This window comes from Trematomus bernacchii, unplaced genomic scaffold (genome assembly GCF_902827165.1).
Source record: "Trematomus bernacchii unplaced genomic scaffold, fTreBer1.1, whole genome shotgun sequence".
NCBI classification, from domain to species: Eukaryota; Metazoa; Chordata; class Actinopteri; order Perciformes; family Nototheniidae; genus Trematomus; species Trematomus bernacchii.
The window spans coordinates 6,616,174-6,639,797 of record NW_022987828.1 but is presented as its reverse complement, the minus strand read 5'-3'; the positions used below and the strand labels follow the sequence as shown (position 1 = coordinate 6,639,797).

The 23,624-nt window shown below is 40.0% G+C and overlaps 1 protein-coding gene across 1 annotated transcript; it reads left to right on the top strand.

Moving 5' to 3' along the window:
* The first annotated feature begins 17,788 nt into the window (after positions 1-17,788).
* Positions 17,789-23,501, top strand: tmem72 (transmembrane protein 72). Its single transcript, XM_034151904.1, has 5 exons — positions 17,789-18,011; positions 20,691-20,757; positions 21,490-21,561; positions 21,822-21,961; positions 22,265-23,501. Exons 1-5 carry the CDS (start codon positions 17,936-17,938, stop codon positions 22,702-22,704), a joined length of 795 nt encoding a protein of 264 aa, XP_034007795.1. The 5' UTR covers positions 17,789-17,935; the 3' UTR covers positions 22,705-23,501.
* The last annotated feature ends 123 nt before the right edge of the window (positions 23,502-23,624 follow it).

Here is a 23,624-nt window from a genome sequence, read left to right as displayed (position 1 = left end):
ATAGGCTGCATCAAAATACATTAAATGTCTTGAGACACATTTATTATTTTGCCTTGTCTTGTATAATTAGATCTTCGAAAAGGGCGAACAATAGTCTGTGGAGAGATTATACACCTCTTTTCTGTTATTTTAATCATAAAGCATGAATTTATTTCACTTAAGAGCCCATCTGTTGTCACTCATAGCTTCTTAACATAGCCAATATACGGAAACAGAGTAATTAGAGTATATTCTTCCTGTGTGTCCTCTCATGAGTCTGATGTGATTTGTGTATGTGACAGGTACACAAGTATACATATACTCAGGACGTGCCAAAGCTTTTATTAGCATAAAGTCAAAGAAAACCTTTGCTAGCCTCTTATTAGCCCAACTAGTTGCCAAATTCAAGAATATGCAATTCTTGAATTTCTGCCATCATATCTGTCTCTTCTCATAACACTGCAGATAATTAGTTTTATTATGTTATTTAAATTCATGTCTCGGGAATTAAGTTGTTGGCCAAAATTCAGATTACCCTTAGAGGATTCAGTTGAACTGCAGGCCATTGGCTGCATGATGTTTATTCAGGTTTTCCTTTTCTTTTTGACATGATCTTATGATAAAGTTAACAAATAGATCTCACTATGATGTTTGACTCCACTCCAGCTGCCTCACAAATAGAACAAAAACATAACATTTGCTCTCTGGGCACGAACTGGATTCTTCTAAAACTCAAGCTTAAATGCATCAATTTGCACGTATGCACTATGAACATGCAACTATCAGCCGGAGCAATCTTCCTGGCAGTCTGTCCTTGATCGAAGTCTCCTCTCATTGGTACAATTGGGAAACCAGCTGCGGTTAAGAAAAGCCGGCGGCATGGAAACATTTAACCAGGCTGAAGGATGGCCCTCACCCTGACCACCGCACACACTCATAAAACACAGCCATATGTAAAGGATTGGGAGGATGATAGATTCTCTTTTGATATTCAGTATGAAGGCAGTAGGCATGACTAATGACTTGCTCTTTATAATGTGGCGTATAATAAGACATGATCACTCTCTTAACCTGGATCTTGAACTTAATCTTCCAATTTATTAGCTGTCTTCAGACAGAGCTGGCAATTGTAAAAGTCAGTCATAGGATTAGGGGTTGTGTTATTGGAAAATACTCTTCGCAAAGAACACACTTAGACATGGTCCAATTTCTTCCTGTCATAGTCATTTTATTTTGTGGATTCCTTAACTTTTTCTAACATGCGTCCATCTAAATCCCTAAAGACCAGTCAAACAGGAGCTGCAATGTCTCTGGTCTGGTTTCCAGTGGCCCAGAAATGTAGAAACACAAAACTGATGACCATCTGTTTCAGGCCTCCAAGGATATTTAATTTACTCCTGGTTTGTGGCCTTGACACACACACACACACACACACACACACACACACACACACACACACACACACACACACACACACAGGGATAAACAAACTTACAAAACTACATTGTTGACATAACTGTCCAAGGGTTGCATTTGAACTGTTTACTGAATATGTCTATTGCATTACTGTTGGTTAAGTTCAATGTGTGGCTGTGCTGGAACACTCTGTCTCGCTGAGATTGTGAGACTATTTGGTCCATGCCCCGACAATCTGTACTATATCTGTGAGCTCTTTGCATACTCTATGCCCCACAAATCCCTTTTTCATGTTTCACCTTAACCCTGAATCCAACTTAAAAAAAACGTTAAGAAAAGAGACAAGAGGGGCAAGGACAGGTCTTCAATTTAGGTGACGATTCTCATATTTGTTCTTGTTCTTACGCAAGCATTCCCACAAAAAACAGACACACACAAGACAAAAAGTGTATGTGTGTGAGCGTTGATAACATTTTTATGACAACAAATATTTATATATTTTTTAAGTACACAATCACAGAGTCATGCTGAATTGGACCAATGACATCAATAGTCTCTTTGATCTGGGGTCATTTACATTGTAAATACATTGTAAGTACAATAACTTTTTATTTGTAATACTTCCAAAACTAGTCGGTCTGTAAGTAATAGTGTCAAAAGTAAAATAGGTAAAACACATGCATACACTTCCAGTTATATATTGGGAAATTCAAGATGCTCTTCCAGTGTTATTTCACAAAATGTGCCTTTATTGGTAGTGATATGGTATATGGACCATGACTATATTTTATTGCTCCCAAATGGACAATGCAGTAACAGGATTTTCCACTTAATTCCAAACAGACCCTCAATGTGTGCTCTGACTGGACGTCCCCCAAAACCTGCTGCGTAGTTTGTCCATCACCCTACATGTATGCACACAATTATGATGTAGAACAGCCTTTCCTCAGGAATGGAAAACCTCCCATATCCACTGTCATGCACTTATTCTATAGTCTGCCTATTTCTTCTCTTCCTTTCTTTTCTACTGAAACCTTCATGTTCTTTAAAGTAGGATAACTGTCTCTGAGGACCTTCTAAGAGAATATTTACAGTCAGGCCACAATACCGTGAAAGGTTTTCTTCTATTCGGAACAAGAAAGAAATAAAGAGCAGATTTTTGGTTTGGATGTCATTAAAAGAAAGCTGAACTTTGTTACTGTATGAACTCTTTTTTTCTGTACAATGAAACAGGGCACCATCTCAGATATTATCTCAGGGACAATGATGCTGCACAGATATATGTTCTGAGGGAAGAATACTGTGGGTTTGTTGAATCTTTTATTCATATTCTGAAATCATTTTATATCTACTTCCTTCCGTCACATTTGAATTGCTGAGGAAGTCATGTGTAGAAAAGCCGTCTTGGGCCAACCGGGCCATATGGGGGGCTTCTATAAGTCAGTGAGGTTTGTGCTGAAACCTTTTGGTTAGAGGGCAAATTCTCCATCTTTGAAGACTTTTCACCAACCACAGAACAACTACTCATGGGAGAGAAATGTTGGTTCATAGAGAAGGAAAAATTAAAGGCATAAAACATATCAAAACCAGGGCCAACCTCTGAATAGGTTACAGAGCTCTTCTCTGCTCACTATCAGGGTGTGAATCTAATTGTGTGTGTACATGTGTGTGTGTTTATGTGAACACTCAAGAAGGATAGCTCTCTCTTACTTTATGCTGCATTCCTTAACCTTGCCTCGGCTAGACAATATGTAAGAACAGTGCGGCTCTGTTAATGCTCAAGATAATGGCCTGGTATAAAAACATCAGACTGTTCTGACAAGACGCCATTTATCATCTTGGGCGAAACGAGTGCTTCACTCATGTGGGCGGCGCTGATGGGATTTGTCGGCAAAGAGTCGATTTGTTACTTAGGTTTGTCTTTGCGCTGGTGAGAAGAAAAATGAAAGACAGACAGCTTAAACATCTTTACATTAAGGAGGAAGAAGGTTTTGAGCCAGGGCTTGAAGGGAAAATAAGGGAAACACTGTTTTGGCTCATCGCAATGTGCTGTCATTTGAAGTTAAAGGACAGCGAGTGATCCGCCAACACAGTTACCACAAAAAACAGCCGATGACCTCAGTAGTATGTGATGAATACACACAGCAGATCAAAATCACATTGTCTTATTGTTGAAGATATAAATTCCCTGACGAAGCACGGCTCAAATGAAAATCAGAGACAGAAAATACATTGCACTTTAGCATTTGCTGTAGAGAGAAGACGGGGGGTATATTCACTTATTTGAATAGGCATTAGTGAAGCCAAAGATTAACAACCACAGTAGTGCATGCATACGTACATCCCTTTAGGCCTGCTGGTATGTGAGAGTCTGGTTCTGATGGATGCTAAAGACATTTCCATGTTGTCTTCAGCCAGCTCATTTGCATGCTTTACAGTATGAACCGGAGTCAAGGCTACTCACTCTTCATAGCCAGGTCACACTCTGCCAATCAGAATTAAGCACATGAGAGCACATGGTATTACTTACCGTATATTTGCCTTCTCTCCACTGTATCCGAAACTTGCAGTTTTTGGAGAACCTGATACATTAGCAAGCAGCTCTCATGCACTTGCACATACTGTACATGTAGCTATTTGGCTACTGTACATGTAGCTATTTGGCTACATGTAGCTATTTGGCTACATGTAGCTATTTAGCTACACGTGAGAGATGTCACTGGCAGATAATTATCACTGCACTCGTTTTACAGAGCGGTTTAATGTTTTGTTTACTGACCCACAACTTAGGCTGGTGCCCCACGGGAACGCATACGGCAAAACGCATAGGATTAACGCAATCGCAATCGCAAAAAAGCTTCCGTCCACACGCAATATACACCGGATAGTGTCTGTTCACACGAGACAGCTCCGTTTAGCTCCAACCACTGGAAAAAGCTGCAGTACCAGCGACGTGCAGTCAGTGGAGGCAGGGGAGGCAGAGCCTCACCTGTCATACTCCAATGTAACGGAAAAACAACTAAAGAAAAACGAAATAGTAATAATAATAAAATGTCTCCACTGATCTGTGTTGTAAGTGTGATTTATGTATGATTCCAATCGCTTTTTATAGTCAAAATCAGCAAATTTGCCGAGCTCCGCTACGGGAGCGATAACAAGTGAGGCAGGGGCGTGCTCTGCCTCTCGTAAACCCACAGTAACTTGCTGGAGCGCGGGCACTAATGTAGCGCGGGCACTTATTTTGTGAGCGCGCTCAAGCCAGTTACTGTGGGGTGAGGTGAGGCACAGATGAGATCTGCCTCACCTCAGAATGCGTCACCCCTCAGAAACTGGCTGGAAAGCGGGCCCTAAGCGCATGCCTGTTCCCATCTCACTGTAGGTCACCAATGTAATGTTTGTAGATCCCTTTATTACATTTATCCTCGCCATCCATAGTCTCTAAATAACTTATTTCACGTATATATGATATTTAGGCTCGCTGGTCTCAACGGCAATGAAAATGCACCAGGGGAGGCAGCCATAACCTCTGCCGCACTGAAGGGGGCGCACGTGAGCCCACAGGTTCTTGTTGCTACTGTAATTCTATGCAGAGACGGTAGACGTAACAACAAACTAGACTTTTGAAACTACAGGAAGATAAGGAGGACTTTTACAAAAAAGTAATAGAGATTGTTGTCCAGAAGGATAGCATGGACTTCATCTTCAAGTCAAGGTAAGACCACATTTGTAATGAAAATGGGATCTTACTAAGAAAGAACAATCCAATATTTAGATTTTGGGTATCCTTTTGTTGAACGGTCTGTTTAAAATGAATCGAAGCATCAGACTAAAAAAGCTTTTGAAAATAACCGAATATTTCGATTAAGGTCAAAATATAATATTTGTAAATCTGACTCAGTGAGTCAGTGCCTCACCAGCCATGAACCTCACCGCACGTCACTGTGCAGTACATATGCCGAGCCTGTACGTGGCGCTGTAACTTCCTCCAGAAAAAGCAGCGAAGAAGCAAGGTTTTTCGCCGGTCAACGTGTGTAAAAGTTTAAATCTTCCGGACAAAATTATAAAAGTGCCGGTCAAAGGTCTTCTTTGTTATTTATTAAGCTTTAAAACAAATGAATAACGACTATATATAATAATAAAATACACGGAGCCTGTCCTCTCTTTTTCCTCTCTTCTGACAGCGTCAGTGTCTGTCTCATGCAGCAGCTGATCCAGTAATGAGTGACCCGGCCGACAGTAAAAAATAAACATATGTCACGATCTGTCTGTGTTGTGTTTTGTCTTGTCTTTTTCTGTCTTTGGTTTCCTGTTTTGTTTTGAAAAGTGTTCACCCCTGTCTTGCCTGTTGCTTCCTGTCTCTGTGTTCCCTCCTGCCTGATTGCCCGATTGTGTTCACCTGGTGCCCCTGTATTTTCTCCTCCCTCCTCACCTGTGTCTTGTTTGTGTGATTGGTCTTGTGTGTATTTTAGTTCTGGTTTTTCTGTCTGTCATTGTTGGTTCCTTGTTTGTATTTGACTGTGTGTCACAGGGTAGTGTTCTATTGTCTACTTAGTACCTTGGATTAAAGGATTATTCTTGGAAATCTGCATTTGGGTCCTGCCTGCTTCACTCACCCCTGACAACATATTTATAACTAGTTTAGGTAGTTTGAGAGGTAGGCTAATTAAAATTGATAAGGGTGATGATCTGACTTGAAGTGTGTGTTTTGCTCCGAGCTGCGTGTCTCCGTCCTGTCAGATTAGACTTCACTCACGTTTATGTCCATATTGTACCGTGGCCCGGAAGTGCAAGACACCACAGCATTTCACAAAACACCACAGCATTTCAGAAAACACAACAGCAATTCAGAAAACGCTACAGCAATTCAGAAAACGCTACAGCATTTCAGAAAACACAACAGCATTTCAGAAAACGCTACACCATTTCAGAAAACACAACAGCATTTCAGAAAACACCACAGCATTTCACAAAACACCGCAGCATTTCAGAAAACACAACAGCATTTCACAAAACGCTGCAGCATTTCAGAAAACACAACAGCATTTCAGAAAACACAACAGCATTTCACAAAACGCCGCAGCATTTCACAAAACGCCGCAGCATTTCACAAAACGCCGCAGCATTTCAGAAAACACAACAGCATTTCAGAAAACACCACAGCATTTCACATTGGACGGAAAGGGTATTCCTTTAGGGAGAACACTTCTTGTTTGTGATTGGACAGAGCCAGCCAGAGAAGCACTGCTGTGATTGGTTGTTTTTGCTGCCAGTCAAGAAATGACGCTTCGTGATTGGTCAGCACCCGACAGCGCAACATGTCCCAACACATCAACCGTTAGCTGTTAGCACACACTCAGAGCTCACATAGTTTAGCCTGATGGATCCGATTCCATTCAGAAAACACGCATTTTAAAAGCTTTTCGCCTGCCGTCTTGTCTGCAGACTTGTCAAAGCATTAATTCATGGTTTTTACTAACCGGTATCAGTATGTAGTTACTTCGGCATCACTTTGAAACGTGTATTACAATTAAATCACGGTCAATATGTTCATTTTGTTGTCGAGTTTCACCGCAGCTGTCAGTGTTTACTCCTGTCATTCAAACAAGACGTGCTGGAGAGGGGGCGGATCGATCAGGCTAAACTAACCTGTAGCTGCTCCGTCCACACTCACAACAGCATCATACAGACATAAATAAAGCAGCGACTGTATTCGCCATGACATAGACAGTCTGTGGTTTGTACTTGTTTAACTTTTGTCCAGTTTCTGAACAGATATGAGGAGCTGTGAGCTCTGAGTGTGTGCTAACAGCTAACGGTTGATGTGTTGGGACATGTTGCGCTGTCGGGTGCTGACCAATCACGAAGCGTCATTTCTTGACTGGCAGCAAAAACAACCAATCACAGCAGTGCTTCTCTGGCTGGCTCTGTCCAATCACAAACAAGAAGTGTTCTCCCTAAAGGAATACCCTTTCCGTCCAATGTGAAATGCTGTGGTGTTTTCTGAAATGCTGTTGTGTTTTGTGAAATGCTGTTGTGTTTTGTGAAATGCTGTTGTGTTTTGTGAAATGCTGCGGCGTTTTCTGAAATGCTGCGGCGTTTTGTGAAATGCTGTTGTGTTTTGTGAAATGCTGTTGTGTTTTGTGAAATGCTGTTGTGTTTTCTGAAATGCTGTTGTGTTTTGTGAAATGCTGTTGTGTTTTCTGAAATGCTGCGGCGTTTTGTGAAATGCTGTTGTGTTTTCTGAAATGCTGCGGCGTTTGGGAAATGCTGTTGTGTTTTGTGAAATGCTGTTGTGTTTTCTGAAATGCTGTAGCGTTTTCTGAAATGCTGTAGCGTTTTCTGAAATGCTGCGGTGTTTTGTGAAATGCTGTGGTGTTTTGTGAAATGCTGTGGTGTCTTGCACTTCCGGGCCACCGTAATATCGAGATAAAGATAAATAATCTGAATTCAGTGTGCAGTTTACTTTTGCGGGGGTGAGCAGCAGAGGTGGGGGGAGGCAGGGCTATTGCTTGCGTCATCATTATCACAAAATGATCGTATAGAGGCGATCACACGGAGCCGTATGACCCCCCAGAGCGCCCGTTCCCAGATCTATCCACCTTTGGACCCGTTGTCGTTTGCGGGGTCCGTTTCTATCGTTTAGTTACGGCCTCGTGTGGCAAAAAGGGCTATACGCAAGAGAAATATGCGGATACAACCCGTTTTCGTCCTCGTGGGGCACCAGCCTTAGTTCATTCTTACCATTTTCATTCAGAAATAGGCTTTGGCAACCTAATGTGCATTACCTCCTCTGACAAGTTGATTACAGTGGAGCATTTTCCAGCTAAAGACACAGGTGTTATTTTCTCAAGATAAACACGACTCTAAATGATGCTAATGTTGCTGCTAGATGTTTAAGGGCCTGGTTAACCTCCATCAGAAATAGTTATTTTGATGTGTTGCCAGACCTCATTGTAAATTAAAAGTGCTAACAGTGGTTCCGGGTGGCTCGGTGGGAATAAACACATTTTCAACCAGCTTCTCCCGAAAGCATTTATGTTCACGTTAAAATGGGAAACAACAGTGAAAGAAATTAAGATAAAAAATGATGAACAAAAAAAGAGAGATAAAGGTGTCAGACAGGTGTTACCCTTACTAAAAAACACTATAGTAATACTTTTACAAACACTATAGTAATAATATGCATTCACTATGACAATATCATACTATTACTATAGGAGTGTTTTAGTGTGTTCAAAAAACAACTACAGAATGAAACACTATATATTATACTATAGTTATACTATTTAAAATAATCTAGGAATACTATAAAGATCTAGATACATATTACTATTGAAATATTATAGGGCTACTATAGCTAATAAAATGGCACTACAGAAAAAACTATAGTAATACCATAGCTGGTGAAAAATACTATAGAACACTACAAACTTACTATAGGATACTATACAACTCTTATAGTATGCTAGTAATACTATAGTTCATTTGCGTAAGGGTAGCGATGAGTTTTACGTATAATTCATAGTTATAAAGGAATACATGGCCTAAACATTTTTCATATTAATTTATAAGCTGAGAATTATGTTTACTTGAATTGTCAAATCATTGGTTCAACGTGTTACTACATGACTAAAGTGATTTAAAAGCTTGGCAAAAATGTGATCTCATCGCATAAACCTGTTCATTTCATACAGTGCTGCAATTCTTCTGTGAAATAATACCTCCTCATAATGTGAATCTGCTTGATACAATCTGTGTTGACTACTAGAGATTTAACAGGCAGTCATGACACATACTCTCTGTCTTCCAAAACGTTATCTTCTATTCATATTTGTTTCACAACCACATATCTTTCCTGCTCCTGTCTGTGCTTCATCTGTCTAGTGGATGCTCTTGACACTTGGAATTGTTATGATTGGTTTCTGAGGGAGAAAAGAGCTTAAAAACAAGACACTCTTCCCAAACTGTATCTCATTCCATTCTTAACCCTTGTGTGGTGTTCATATTTTTGTTATTCAGCCAGTGTTCGTGGGTCTGGTGGACCCGCTGCCTTTTGGGTTTCAATTCAACACAATCAAACTATTTTAAGTTAAAATACTCAACAGATGTTTACTTCATCCCAATTACAAGCCATATAAACAGCATATATGGTTAATATTTGCCCTTTTACATTTGTTAGATTAATGAATTAAAGTGCTACTCGTCTTTTTGCCCGCTGACCGGCTGTTGCAACACAGTCTCACTCCCTGAGCGTCCAGAAGTGACGCTTGGTCAGGGTCCTATGGCGTGCAGTTGTGACGCGCCGAGGCTCCTTCAGCTTCATAAACGGACGCAAAGAGCATTCAACTGATTGCAATGTATTCCCATCGGCGGCGGTATTTGACGCACAGGGAAGCACCGCATCGGTCCATGTCGGCGGCAGTTAAAGGCAATGTGAGCGTCCATTCCCATTGGATAACGGAGGATTTTACACCCGGAAGTAAGTATTCTCTTTACTGTCGATTGATTTTACAGTGATATCTGCACTACTCATCAACTCAAAAACACCAGATTATCCTTGTTAATTACACAACATTGATTGGTTTAAATTGTGTACAATGCTTTTGTATTTTTCCCCTTCGATTCGGAGAAACAAATGTTTTTTCTGAGTTTAGGATGGCAGAAGACACTACACTACCTAGAATCCTCAGCTATCGTTTGGGACTACACCATGCTCGACAAACCCCGTGATTAGTCCTCAAGCTCTGTGATTGGATGTTGGAGTGGCAGTGCGCAAAGTTTAGACCGAGCGTCAAACAGCACTTTGAAATGGAATGAAACCCATCGATGGCACACTGTCCAAAACAGGAATCGAACGTGTCCTAGCCCCCCCCCTCCCCCCAGGTCACAGGCTCCTCCAACAGTGCAACACAATAAAACAGATAGGCCTACACAGAAAAAATTGTGCAAGTAAATACAAAAAGAAAAATAGTAAAATAGTAAAAAGTAGTAAAATAGTGCAATAAGAGTCTATATACAAGTGATTGGAATATGATATATTAGACAAATAATTTCTAAGTAGCAGCCAGATGAATGTTATAGATGTTGTTTCAAAGTGCAGGTGTTTAATAGTCTTATGGCCTGTGGGATGAAGCTGTCCCTGAGTCTGGTGGTTTTAGTCCTGATGCTGCAGTACCGCCTGCCAGACGGCAGCAGACAGAACAGTTTGTGGCTGGGGTGATGGGGGTCTTTTATAATCCTGAGGGCTTTCTTTAAGGTTAACCTGGTATTTTTACTCCACTACATTTATTTTAGTTACTTTACAGATTTGGATTAATGATGTGAAATATAAACAACCCTTAAATCAGACTTTAGTTACACCTGAGTAAAATTCAGTGAAGGTGATTGTCAAGTGCAAACAATCAGGCGAGATATTTGATAGTTGGTGCTTGAGAAGACAAAAAATGTATCTGCAGATCCCTATAAAGTATATTCATTACTCGTTATTCTCTAATCGTTCATTAAAAACTGTATATAATGGCTATTTTGCACATCCCTTTCAAGATTTCAAGATTTTCAAAGGTTTATTGACATATCATATACACAACTACGGTGTAGTTATGCAATGAATGAAAAACTTGGGTCACAGGTTCCTCAACAGTGCATTACAAGACATCTATCGATATCTGTGTACCTCCACCATTAAACATATTCTGCACCTTTCTTATACTATCTACATACATCTTATAAGAGTATAATAAATATGTAATATCGGTTAAAATAAGTGCTTCAACATAGTTAACATTGCAGGAAAGTTGATTGTCAAGTCCCAAAACAAACCATGCAATATATTAAACGTTAAGTACTTTGTCAGGCTTAATATAGATACCCCCAAAGCTTTTTGCTTACATGTATTTAAAAGAAGACCTTAACCTAAAGTATTATTTAATGTTTAAATAAAGCCTAATTAGTTTGTCTGTTTTGCACATCCTCCTATTAATATCTTTGTACATCCGGCACTAAACTGTTTTATTCTAGATACCATTTACAGTATCATCTTGATATTTTCTATTCTATATTTCTATCATTGACCTTCTACTTTCCTCCTATTTTGTATGTACTCTTAATATTGAAATGTTTTCATAAAATATAACACATTCAAAAGTGCTTTACAAAAATGAAAGACATTAAGAAAAAGGCATTTTAAACAGTCATTAAAAAGCAACACAATCTACCTGCATTGCAATTACTCTAAACGTGTAATAACGTGCTTTAACTAGTAGGTGGTTTGGGTTAAAAAGCTGTCAAGTTTACAGTGTTAACAAAATAAAATATACTGCTGTTTCCGGTTTAGTTTACGACGGATATATTTTGTTATTGTTTTGATATTTGTAACACAAAAGCGATGGAAAAAACCCACAGCAACACAGAAAAGATGGTCTTAACATGACCCAGCGGTCTAGTAGTTAATAAAAAACAATAATATCAAAACAAAATATTACTACTAACCAGTGGCGAGCCATGAGCTTTATACCTAGGCCCTCTGACCCCCACCAATTCCCTTGAAAAAAAGAAAAAAAAAGAGTTATTACGTCACAGCGTATACTTCAGCGGAATATCAAAACAACGGCCCAGGGTGCAAAACGCATCAATGACAGCGACCCTCTACCACACAAAACAACACCTGGGAACCCCATTTGTGTTCTTTGACATTGAAAATGATATTGCATTGTGTTTGTTACTTTCGTTGCAGTTGTATGTCTTAAGTGTAATTTGGCATGCTTTTATTTTGAAGGCGAGTTCACGCTGTTGACAGGAAGTTGTTGTTGCTATGGAAACAAGAAAAGTTTCACAGCGGGCGGAACTTGTCATAAAGTCCGCGATAATAAAACCCACCCATTTAGAGGGAAGATATGATTGGTCAATTGTACTGTCATTTGACATTACTCTCTCGTTCAGTTACTATAGCGGGCCCTCTGTGAATCGCAGAGAGGGCCAGACGAGCTTCTTTCATGTAACCCTTCACATTCAACAGAGACTGAACAGGCAGATTCGAAGGATTTATTTCTTTGGAAATGTTATTTTAAATACAATTAAATCAAGTTTTTTTTTGGTAAAACTAATGAAAAATATAACAAAAATAATATTAAAAAAATATATATTTAAAAAAAAAAAAATTTTTTAAATGTTTTTAAATATTATTTTTTAGAATATCTTAGGCCCTCACATGCATTCATGTGATGACTTTCAAAGAGTAAAGCAAGCACTGCTGAATAAAGTATGATTTTATCTTTTACGAAACGTTTTTTTTCATATGGAATGCAGTTGGAGGTCAACCAATCACAGAGCTTGAGAACTAATCACGGGGTTTCTCGAGCAAAGCACATGGTGTAGTCCCAAACGATAGCTGAGGATTCTAGGTAGTGTAGTGTCTTCTGCCATCCTAAACTCCGAAAAAATATTTGTTTCTCCGAATCGAAGGGGAAAAATACAAAAGCATTGCACACAATTTAAACCAATCAATGTTGTGTAATTAACAAGGATAATCTGGTGTTTTTGAGTTGATGAGTAGTGCAGATATCACTGTAAAATCAATCGACAGTAAGGAGAATACTTACTTCCGGGTGTAAAATCCTCCGTTATCCAATGGGAATGGACGCTCACATTGCCTTTAACTGCCGCCAGCATGGACCAATGCGGTGCTTCCCTGAGCGTCAAATACCGCCGCCGATGGGAATACATTGCAATCAGTTGAAAGCTCTTTGCGTCCGTTTATGAAGCTGAAGGAGACTCGGCGCGTCACAACTGCACGCCATGGACCCTGACCAAGCGTCGCTCCTGGACGTTCAGTCATGAATGTCACGTGAACTCACGTGAGTGAGACTTGGCTGGTCCTGTGGCTTGTCATTTTTTTGTAACTAGCTGATACTCAATCTCATCCTCTTCTTCAAAGTCACTGTCAGACTCAGAATTCTCAGAAATGTGATCCTCACATTCTGAAACATCTTCCTCTTCCTCAGTCTACATCATCATCAAATGGTTCTCTCTCTTCCAAAATCATTTGCAAGGCCCTCTGAGTAGAGAATCTTTTGGCCATCTTGATCAGTTGTGATAAGGACCCAAACTGGCGAAGCTTTATTTATTGTGTCCCGCCCCAAATTTGCAGCTGGGATAGAATGTGAACAAAATAGAGTGGCGAAGTCCCTCCCCTTCCGGTGGACCTCCATGGGACCTTATTTCGGAAAAATTATGTATTGAAGTCAATGGAGAGAGAAAGATTATCTTTCGATCCCGTTTGAATTGTGCCACGAATTACACATATGATGTTTGTCAATTTAAAAGATAATTTTGCAAGTAAAAAAAAAAAAAAAATGTGTCGTAAAACTGTGAAGTAACACATTTGTTTGTGTGAAACGCTCAATGAACTACATCTCTGGTCAACAACACACGTCACCAAGATGGCCGTCACTACTGTCTTGTCAACAAAACGATTGACTACCCTCACTATCACCACAATGAAACACGTCCTGAAGAATGTCATGCAAAGCTGCCTGCCTGCCTTCCTTTGATTCTCTCTGAACTGCCTGGTCGTTTTAATGTTTAATGTCAACCATTTGTGCAGATAGCATGAAGTAGAAAAGATCGCTAGCGTTAGCGTTAGCATTTCTCCCCCGGGCTTAAATTGTGTATTATAGAATGACCACACCGGTGACAGTACTCTTCAAAGGGTTCACGAAATATGACTACTACTCTTACTGTTTAACATTTTGGGTTACTTAATGTTACTTCATGTTAAGGCTAATAAAAATGACAAGGCTGTAATGCTAACTAACGTGCTAGCTACTAGCTAGGTAGCTAACTTGATCAAGCCACTCCTGGTCCTTTCATCAGACGGGAAGCAAAAGAACGAGCAAGACCCATTGCTGGTATAATAACAACCTGGTACTAAGCACACAGGCATCTTGTTAAAGTTATCTTATCTTAGCCAGCGCCATATAGATAGATTCTATCTATATGGCGTTATCTTATCTTAGCTATCTCTATTTTAGTGGAAGAAAACAATTGTGACATCACTTACGCTTATATTTCAACAGTTTTACGACAAACTGTGACTTTTTTGACATGGAAATGATTTTTTAAGATTGACAAACATCATATGTGTAATTCATGGCACAATTCAAACGGGATCGAAAGATACGTTTTCTCTCTCCATTGACTTCAATACATTATTTTTCCGAAATAAGGTCCCATGGACCGGAAGTAGATGGGCGTGACTTCGCCACTCTATAAAGATTGGTTCCCGCAAAACATAATGCGGGAATATGAGAGCAGACAGGTCTCGGTGCTTGAATTGATCAACAATGTTGCAACCTGGCAGGGGCAGAAACACAAAAGTCTCACACACACACACACACACACACACACACACACACACACACACACACACACACACACACACACACACACACACACACACACACACACACAGGAGGAGGACAGAGTGTAGGTACACAGGACCTACAATTTCCACACTTTTTTTAGCCCAGTGGACCCGAACCTCCTGTATGTAATATAAATGTGTGGGGGGGAGGGGGGTACAGTGGATGGTCATTGAAAATGTGTTCTGATATATGTTCTTCACGGAAAATGAGCCAAGGCCATTGAGTGTGAGTTTGAAAAATAATTTATCATATCATTTTTCTTTAGCTAAATAATGAAAACCATACACCATACCATACAAGGGTTAAACTGCAATGTATCAACACCTCTCAACCACTAGGTGTCTCCCTGCAATTGTAAATCCAGTGATTAGGCTCCAACATGGCAGAGCCTACCTTGTGCAGGGAGATGTAATATCCACAGTGTGATTAGGTTTATGTCTTTATATTTTAGGAAATATTCTGGTATTCTGCTGAAATTAGTCTATCAGGGATCTTCCACCGCCATTCCCTAAATAAAAACACCCATATAAAGGTGATTATGGAGATATTGCCTGAGCAAAGCAACAAAGCAGGGCAATAAAGCTGCTGGTGTAATTAAGATTAGAGCTGTTTTCACTGGTTCAGACAAGCACCAGACACCCACACCGGAGAGGGAGGAAGTTGGGGAGGGGGGGGGGGCATGGCTGATCTCTGTGGTCCCATGCCCATGGGCACAGTGGGGTGGGGGGGGAGAATGGTGTGAAACTGTGATGAGTGGGCGGGTGAGGAGGCGTAACGCAGGGATGATTAAAGGGTGAGAGAAAATGTGAGCAGTCGAGTGAAAGTTTGGGAAGAGTGTGAGAGGTCTTAGGTCAGTCTTGTTGAAATGTAATGTCTGTATAGCTGCACAGAGCAAATGAAAACATGAGTCTGTATTTATACTGTAACATTATATTTACAGTCTCACTAGATGGCAATCAGTCACAATTACTGTAAACGCCTCAACCCTCTGGCATATCCTGACAACTGCCATAAAACTCACAATGTAGTGTAAATGTCAGCAGTGACCCCCTTGCAATACACAGTGAGTTATTACCATCAATTATGTTTTCACAAGCTGTTTTTCATGTCATCATGATGGCCTAGCATGTCAAATAAAGATAAACACAAAGCCCACTGTGGCCACGCCGGCATGGCTCAGTTAACATGTACCGTACACATTTCTATCTCATATCTGGCTCATGTGAGAAGATGAACTGCAGTCTTAATAAACATACGATTTCATAATGAGAAATCGTCTCTCTTTTATCAATTGAATCACATAAAGTGGGTGGTCAAACTGTTGTTTTTGTTGATTCAAATGTGTTTATAGTATTTTACAGTAACTGTGTATGTGTGCAGGCATCCGTGGCTCATGAAGTAAGAGTTGTAAAAATGTCCTTTGCAGAAATCCTCCTATGAATGAAAGATGCTAGAGGAGAATCTACGCCAGCCAAAGGGATTTTAAATTAAATTTTTAAAGCCCTGCAACCCAACAGACATTCTCATAGCTTACTACTTAAATCAGGCATTCATCAAGTATATCTATGAAGCATTAAGCCACTAGATACAACTTATTAATCCTTCCAAAAAAAAACGTATTAACAAGACAACAACTCTATATGCATGCTAGAAACTCAGGTAGGCTGTGAGCTACTATAAGGGCTATTTTTCTAACATGCTCACAGTGACAAATTTCACATGCTTATGTTGGGAAGTTACAATGTTTATTATTTCACCCCCTTACTTGCATATTAGCAAGATAATTGTGCCATTTACACGGAGAACAGCTGAGGATGATGAGAATGTGCTTAGATTTGCTGGTGTTTGGTCCAAAGGCAAACATATTGTTAACAGATCAAAAGCTTGACCTGATAATGACACACAAGAAAATAAGGGGCATTACAATTATTTTGTTAGGGTTAGGGTTAGGTTTAATGTATTCAATAAGCCTAGATGTTATATATTTCAGTCTATAAAATGAAAGTATTTCACTTTCCATAACACATCTAACAACACAGTTTTGGCACTATTCAAAAACGTATACCATAAATGTCACAAACAACATGAATGCTAAGCAGGAAACAAGTGGAGCCAGTAAACAGAAGTTTCTTTGTTAGAGATTTAAGGAGATTTATTTGGCTTACTTTGGTCCCTACCAGGAGTCAGTGTGTGTATGTGTGTGAGCTTGGTGACTCTTAATGCTTGTTCCTGTAGGCCTCTGCTGTGCCTGAACAGGCTTACATCCCAGCCAAACCTGCATCAACCGATTATGGGCTTACATTTACACATGTGAAAGTGTGTCAAAGGGTCTCTGTTGGTTCTTGTAGCATTTTATCCCATATCCATTGCATTGTTAGACTATTCAGAACTTGCAGAGAGTACGTGTTGCATTGGGATCAACAGCAAACTAAGTGGAACATGTGTATGTATCATTTTAAACTGGGATAACTTAGCTTTTTGTTCCTGACACAAACTGCTGTCTATTACACGAACGCTCACCGTTGTAAAACAAACCGTTTTGAAAAATGGATGCTGCATGAATGACTTTGAAAAAAAAAAGTGTGTCAAATGATTTGATTGACTTAATCACCCAAATTCTCACAACAAGGTACGTACCGAGAAACATGAGGAACATTGTCGGTGTGGGACAAGAAATGTCCCCGACCTTCGCAGTTCAAAGCTGCGCATTACTCCTAATTCTGAATGTGTGTGTGTGTGTGTGTGTGTGTGTGTGTGTGTGTGTGTGTGTGTGTGTGTGTGTGCGTGCGTGCGTGCGTGCGTGCGTGCGTGCGTGCGTGCGTGCGTGCGTGCGTGCGTGCGTGCGTGCGTGCGTGCGTGCGTGCGTGTGTGTGTGTGAGTGAGCAACAGGGGCATTGAGTCACAAACCTTTCTGAGGTAAACTCTTCCAGTGTAAGAGGCTTCGCATCATGGCACTCATGGATTACCAAACGTTGGCTTCTTTTTCTTTTACCAACAACCATCCATTTCAGTCTAGAAGGCTACTTTAGTAAATGCTAGGCTACAATTTATTTCAGATAGTGTATGTGACGTGTTAAGGTTGCATTTTCTACCAGTGAAGAGACAAAGTATTTGAGGTCATGGGGAACTTGGAGAGCGTTTGGTGGATTGTAATTGAGTGCGCCTGCAGGATCCTCGGTGTTTCTACGGCAACAGGTAGTATATGAATATAGAAACAAATATATGTAAAGACTCATGTGTATTACTTATAGTTTCAGTATGGGCTTCATATTCTTCTTTCAATACACTGAGAGACTCATGATTTACCTGTGGGATAGATTTGGCATTCAAAGCGTACAAGCTGTAGTAAAAATACAAATAGGAAAGAAATGTGAAGTGTTGCAACCCTTTTGTTTATAGCTGACATCAGTCTGTTTGTCTCTCTCTCTCTCTCTCTCTGCACTGAAGGGAAACTTTTTAAGCTTTCCGGTGGGGGAGAGTTATACAGTTGGTATCTTTAAGGATTTCATAAACCAAAAATATTAGGTCAGATGGTGATGTTGGCCAACTGTACTCATGACCTCTAAGAGAACAAGAGAGCATCTCTTGGATGATATATAGAGCAAATAAAAATACTTGATCGTGCATAACCCTGCTATCATGATCCCTCCTGTGTTTTCTTCAGGCACATAAGGACTGATTGCACACAGCTCTCTAAGCCACATTAAATCATCACAGGGAAAATAGCTCTATGGTTTCAACCTCCTTAAAAAATATGGGACCCCCTTCACTTAAATTCAAACAGCTGCAGACACTGAACATTTACTGAGAGACATGTGCCTCACATCGCACCAAAACCAAGTCTCTGTATCCAGCTGCTTTACTGGGTTTATGTGATCACAAGCTGTAATATATTTACACCAACAGGAGCTTTCTGTGCATTGTTTCTATGTGTGTTTGTGTGTGTGTGTTTATGTTTATGGGGTGCCTATGTGCGCCTCTGTCTCTGGGTCTGTGTGTCTACATGTCTGTGTCGGCCTGTCTGCCCCTGTATGTGTTCTGTAGACAGACGTACGTGCTTGGAGCGCATATATGTTAATACCCAGCTGGTCTATATGCAGCGTTAATCTCTCTCTCACTCTATAAAACTACCAAAAACTATTTAGCTACATTCCCCTGATTTCCCTCTAGTACCGATTATATCTCTGAATTTCTGGTAAGCAGGAGAAATTGTTACCATGTGAGTGGCGATCACCACTTAAGGAAGCTTACCTCTTTTATACCTCACAGGGGAAAGCTTGATTAACAAAACAGGCTCTCCTTTTATAGTTTTCAAGACTTTGTTGTCATCTAATTTTATATCAAACCATATTAGTTCAACTGTGTTTTGGTGATCAGCTCTCAGATTTGTGAATCTTCAGGGGGAAAAAAAGGTGACTAACCTACCAGCCAACGAGCACCTCTAATACTTACCAATTTAAAAAAAGATAAACTCTAACTTGTTTTTATTTAATCATAACAAACGCAAATCAAATACTAAGGTGTGTTAATTTTTGGAGGGGGGGTTGCGAGCTTGACTTTTTCTCGTCTTGATGGCTGATGATCATATGCCAGGAAATGGCTTTGCAAGACCAATAAATACTCAAATGTATTCATAGTGAAATTCCAAGACCTATCTACGGTCTTAATGCTGAGTTAAGTTACTGTTTGCTGGCGGTAGCTTCATATATACCATACAAACATGGGAAAACCTCTTCTTACACTGTACTAATGCATGTTTTGCTGCCTCTAATCCTGTCATGTTGCACACTGTATAGCAGGGGCGCCGCCAGGGATTTTGGGCCCCATGAAAAGATATCACATTGGTTGCTTAAACATTTTTTTCTTAATGTTCTAAAATTATTTGGGCCCCTGTCAGTCACGGGCCCTTAGAATCGTCCTAACTTTTCACCCCCTTACGGCGCCCCTGACTGTATGTAAACGTTCTGTCTTTTCTTTTCCCTTTTTCTCTAAAAAAATGAAAAACGTGTTTCCCAAAAAGTTGAACTGTTCCTATAAAATATAAGGAAGGAAGTAGTACCAGAAGTAATAATAACATTAAATTACTATTGTGTGTCATGACTCATGTGTTCAGGAGAATTTATCTTGGCGTCTCCCACTGCAGAGCACTCACAGGTGAAGGACTGAGAAATTCAGCTTCCTTGTCATAATTGCTGCAGCAAAGTATACCTTTCAGAGGAATAAATCAACCCAGCATCACTTTTTACTTAAAGTTTGTGCTTTTGAATATACACAAAAAAAGTATTAAAGTTGAGAATAAATATGAATGTATTACACATAAGCCCAAAATGTAAAAAGACTATCAATATACCATGACGTCTAATGACTACTTTGCCTATAAGTTGTGAAACATTTTTAAATGCAATGATTCTGTCGTTTCAATTGTCTACTCTAATAAAAAACCCTAGCCTGCTGCCTTGACATGGTAATTACTAGCTTGAGTAAGCTATGACCAACATGTTGTGACCACTATGGAAACAATTACAACAATGAATTTTAATTGTCTTTATATAACATGTATAAAACAATTCAATATGCTCCCCTGGAGTACAAACTTCAAGTTGGATAACTTCAGGGCAATATTATAAAGATACAACAAAATAAAATGTTCAAAGAACAGTAACGGCAGCACAGCACAAAGTTTAATTAACAGTATTTAAGCATGTTTAAGGAGTTACATTCCCAAGTTTGATCTAGTTGACCTGCTACGGCAACCCTTCCTGCGTTCAACGACAAAAACATGAACTAAGTCTGACATCTGGTGGACAGAATCTGCTCAACCGTAACTCTTTAAATATAACAAAAGAGGAAATGGTCTTCCTGTCTCTTCCACAGTGTTGTGTGCTGTGGGAGTGGAGACTCTGCATCAAGGAGAATTCAACAGCCTTGGCATCTATTTATTGTAAGTGTTTGGTTTTGCAGTCCATCTCTAAATACACTGTATCAATGTAAACGTATGACCTGACTCCAGGCTGCTTAAAACTAAACTGGTGGCATTCCTGTGTTACAAATACACCACTTGGATTTTAATATACCAAAGAATGTTTGGCCTAAGGGCTTGTAGAAAACAATTACAATATTGTACCATATTGGAAGGAGCCAGGGGGATGAAGCGATGTAGATTGCAAATAGGAGACCCGTCCTTTAGTGCTTCTTCATATTATCTCAGTGGCTTGCAGCCAGACTCCCACAGAGCCGAAGGAAAACATCTCCCTAAGGAGACCAGAAATGCATGACTGTTTATTCTGTCAGAACACAGAAATGCAGATGAGAGCCGTAACAACACACACAGAAGCACATAACTCAGCGATAAGTCTTCAGAGACTGAGTGCAGTGTACGATGGCGGTTGGTCTGGGGTCATTTTCTGGTTCACTGGATAAGATGGTTATCACACTATTAAAACACAAAATAGAGAACAGGGCATTCTGAAGCAACAAACAATAAAATAAACACAACCTTATGCCAAGTTTTTGGCATCACATGAAAACGATATATTTTCACTTGAAGCATCGCATTGCATTGCTGGCTATACAGACAATACATATTTAGATTAGATCTAGTTTACATATTTTATAAACAGTTTCCTGATTTTATCATTGCATTTGTTTAATCTCGCTGTATTTCTCCTCCCAGAGTGTCATCTGTTGGCATCATGACGTTTGAGTTGGCCTATTTCCTGGATACACTTCTGGTAATGTGTCTGCCGTGAGTACACAACATTCAACCAACCTCTTTTCTTTGCATGGATACTTTAGGATAAATAATAGTCAAGCACATCAGGTAACTATTAACATTGCATATCCTAAGACCTACATTTGAAGATAGATACTCAATATTTCTAGTCTGTCGTGATGTCTGCTATATAAGCATGCACATGTTAAGCTGTCTTTACTTTCAAAATAATCCAAAAATGTTTAGCCCTGTTACTGCCTCAGTTCTCCGCTTCTTCCTATCTTATTTTACAGCTGTCCACCAGACTGGCAGCTGTTTGTGTTGTGGGGGAAGATGGCTCATGTCGGAGGTTTCCATAAGTTCCTCTATTACTCCATAATGTCAGTGGTCTGCTTCTTGCACCCTGTGTTGGTATGGCATGCCATCATCCCAGGTAAAATAACATTTCCAAGTACGATAAATTCACTGATTATTACAATACTCTTTACTCTCTTTACAGCACTTATACTGTCTTGATAGGCCTTTTCAGCAACATACATTTTGACCTCTTGCATAGTATGAAAAGCACTGGTGTATATGATAACATTTACGATGGCTCTATTCAAGTGTTCTTGTTAGCCGTGACAGTGAGCCAGCATGCACAATGTCAGGACCGTGAAACTGAAACAGCTAAATGCATGTTTCCTACTGTAAAATGTCTTCTGTGAAAGAAAGATAATGTATTTTGTGATTGCAGGGATAATGCTTCTGGTGACAGCACTTTTCAACTTTATACTAAGCAAGAAAACAAAGCCCAAACCTCCAAAGAGGCCACAGGGGAGTCACAGCGACCAAGGCCCGACCACTGTCTGTGTGGCAGAAACTGCAGCTTCGAACAGCACAGACTCATTCTTCCACGTGGTGACAGGAAGGAGAAGGGAGGGACCGGCTCTGGCAACCAGAGACCGCTGCCTCGGCCCGGGGGAAAGAGGAGAGAGCGTGCAGGCCATGCTGGAGCTGGAGCAGACAGCAGCACCTAAAGGCACAGACAGGGAGAGGAGGTGGTGGAAAGAGGGGAGACTGATAAGCTTCAGAGGCAGGGAGGAGCCTGTGGAGAGAGAGATGGAGGAGATGGACGGGTACTGTGAGCCAGAGCCAGACACCACCTCAGACACTGCTCCTATGATTACTGACTGAACATCCCTCTGCGCTCAGACGGAGCTCCTTACTGCTATCACACAAAGGAAAGCATGTTTAATGTATTCATACTGACTGGATGCTACTCGCTGGTGCTACACTGTGCAGACAATTAGCTTTAAAAAACACATTATAAAATATCTGCTCATGCAAAATATGACCTTTGAGTAATTGCAAGAGTGCAGTAATAATGTTCTTTGTTTTTTCAAGATATAAGATTATTAGATTTTTTATTAAATGTTAAGTTGATTTGTATATTTCTTACTTACTAAAAAATAATATTGTAAGCATTTTTGAAAAATAATTGTATCTTCAAATGTAAACACTGAAAGAAAAGAAACAATTGTACATACAAATGTGGGTGGCTTTTATTCAGATTTTTGCAAGGCCAGGATTGATTGAAGAGCAAACGTTAATGCTAGGCAATCCAATCCAGTTACTGCGGCATGCATTATTCATGAGGTAATAAATTAGATCAACTGTTTCATTCATTCAAACGAAATGTGTTTGAATGTGACTGGGAGTAGCAGGAATTAGAGCTAGTGCAGGTGCATGTGTTAGTCACATTCAAGACTCCTTATTGTGTGTTTGTCATGTGCAAGCGGTGACCATGGAGACGGAGCTCTGGGAGGAGTGCACACGTTATTATGGTGATGGGAAAACCATCAGATCACCCACCAGAGCGCCACCATAAGCCTACGTTTCACCAAAACATAACACACCAAGCGTAGTATTATTCATGCATGAATTACATGTCACAATAGCATTGATATTATTAAAAGGATGTGTGAATCCAACCCAAGCTCTATAAATCAAAACATGTGTCAAGATTTCATTTGTATTTCTTTAGTTTTTATCATGCAACAAAGGATACAATTCTCCATACAGACTTTCCCCTATTTTTCAGGACATAAATCAAT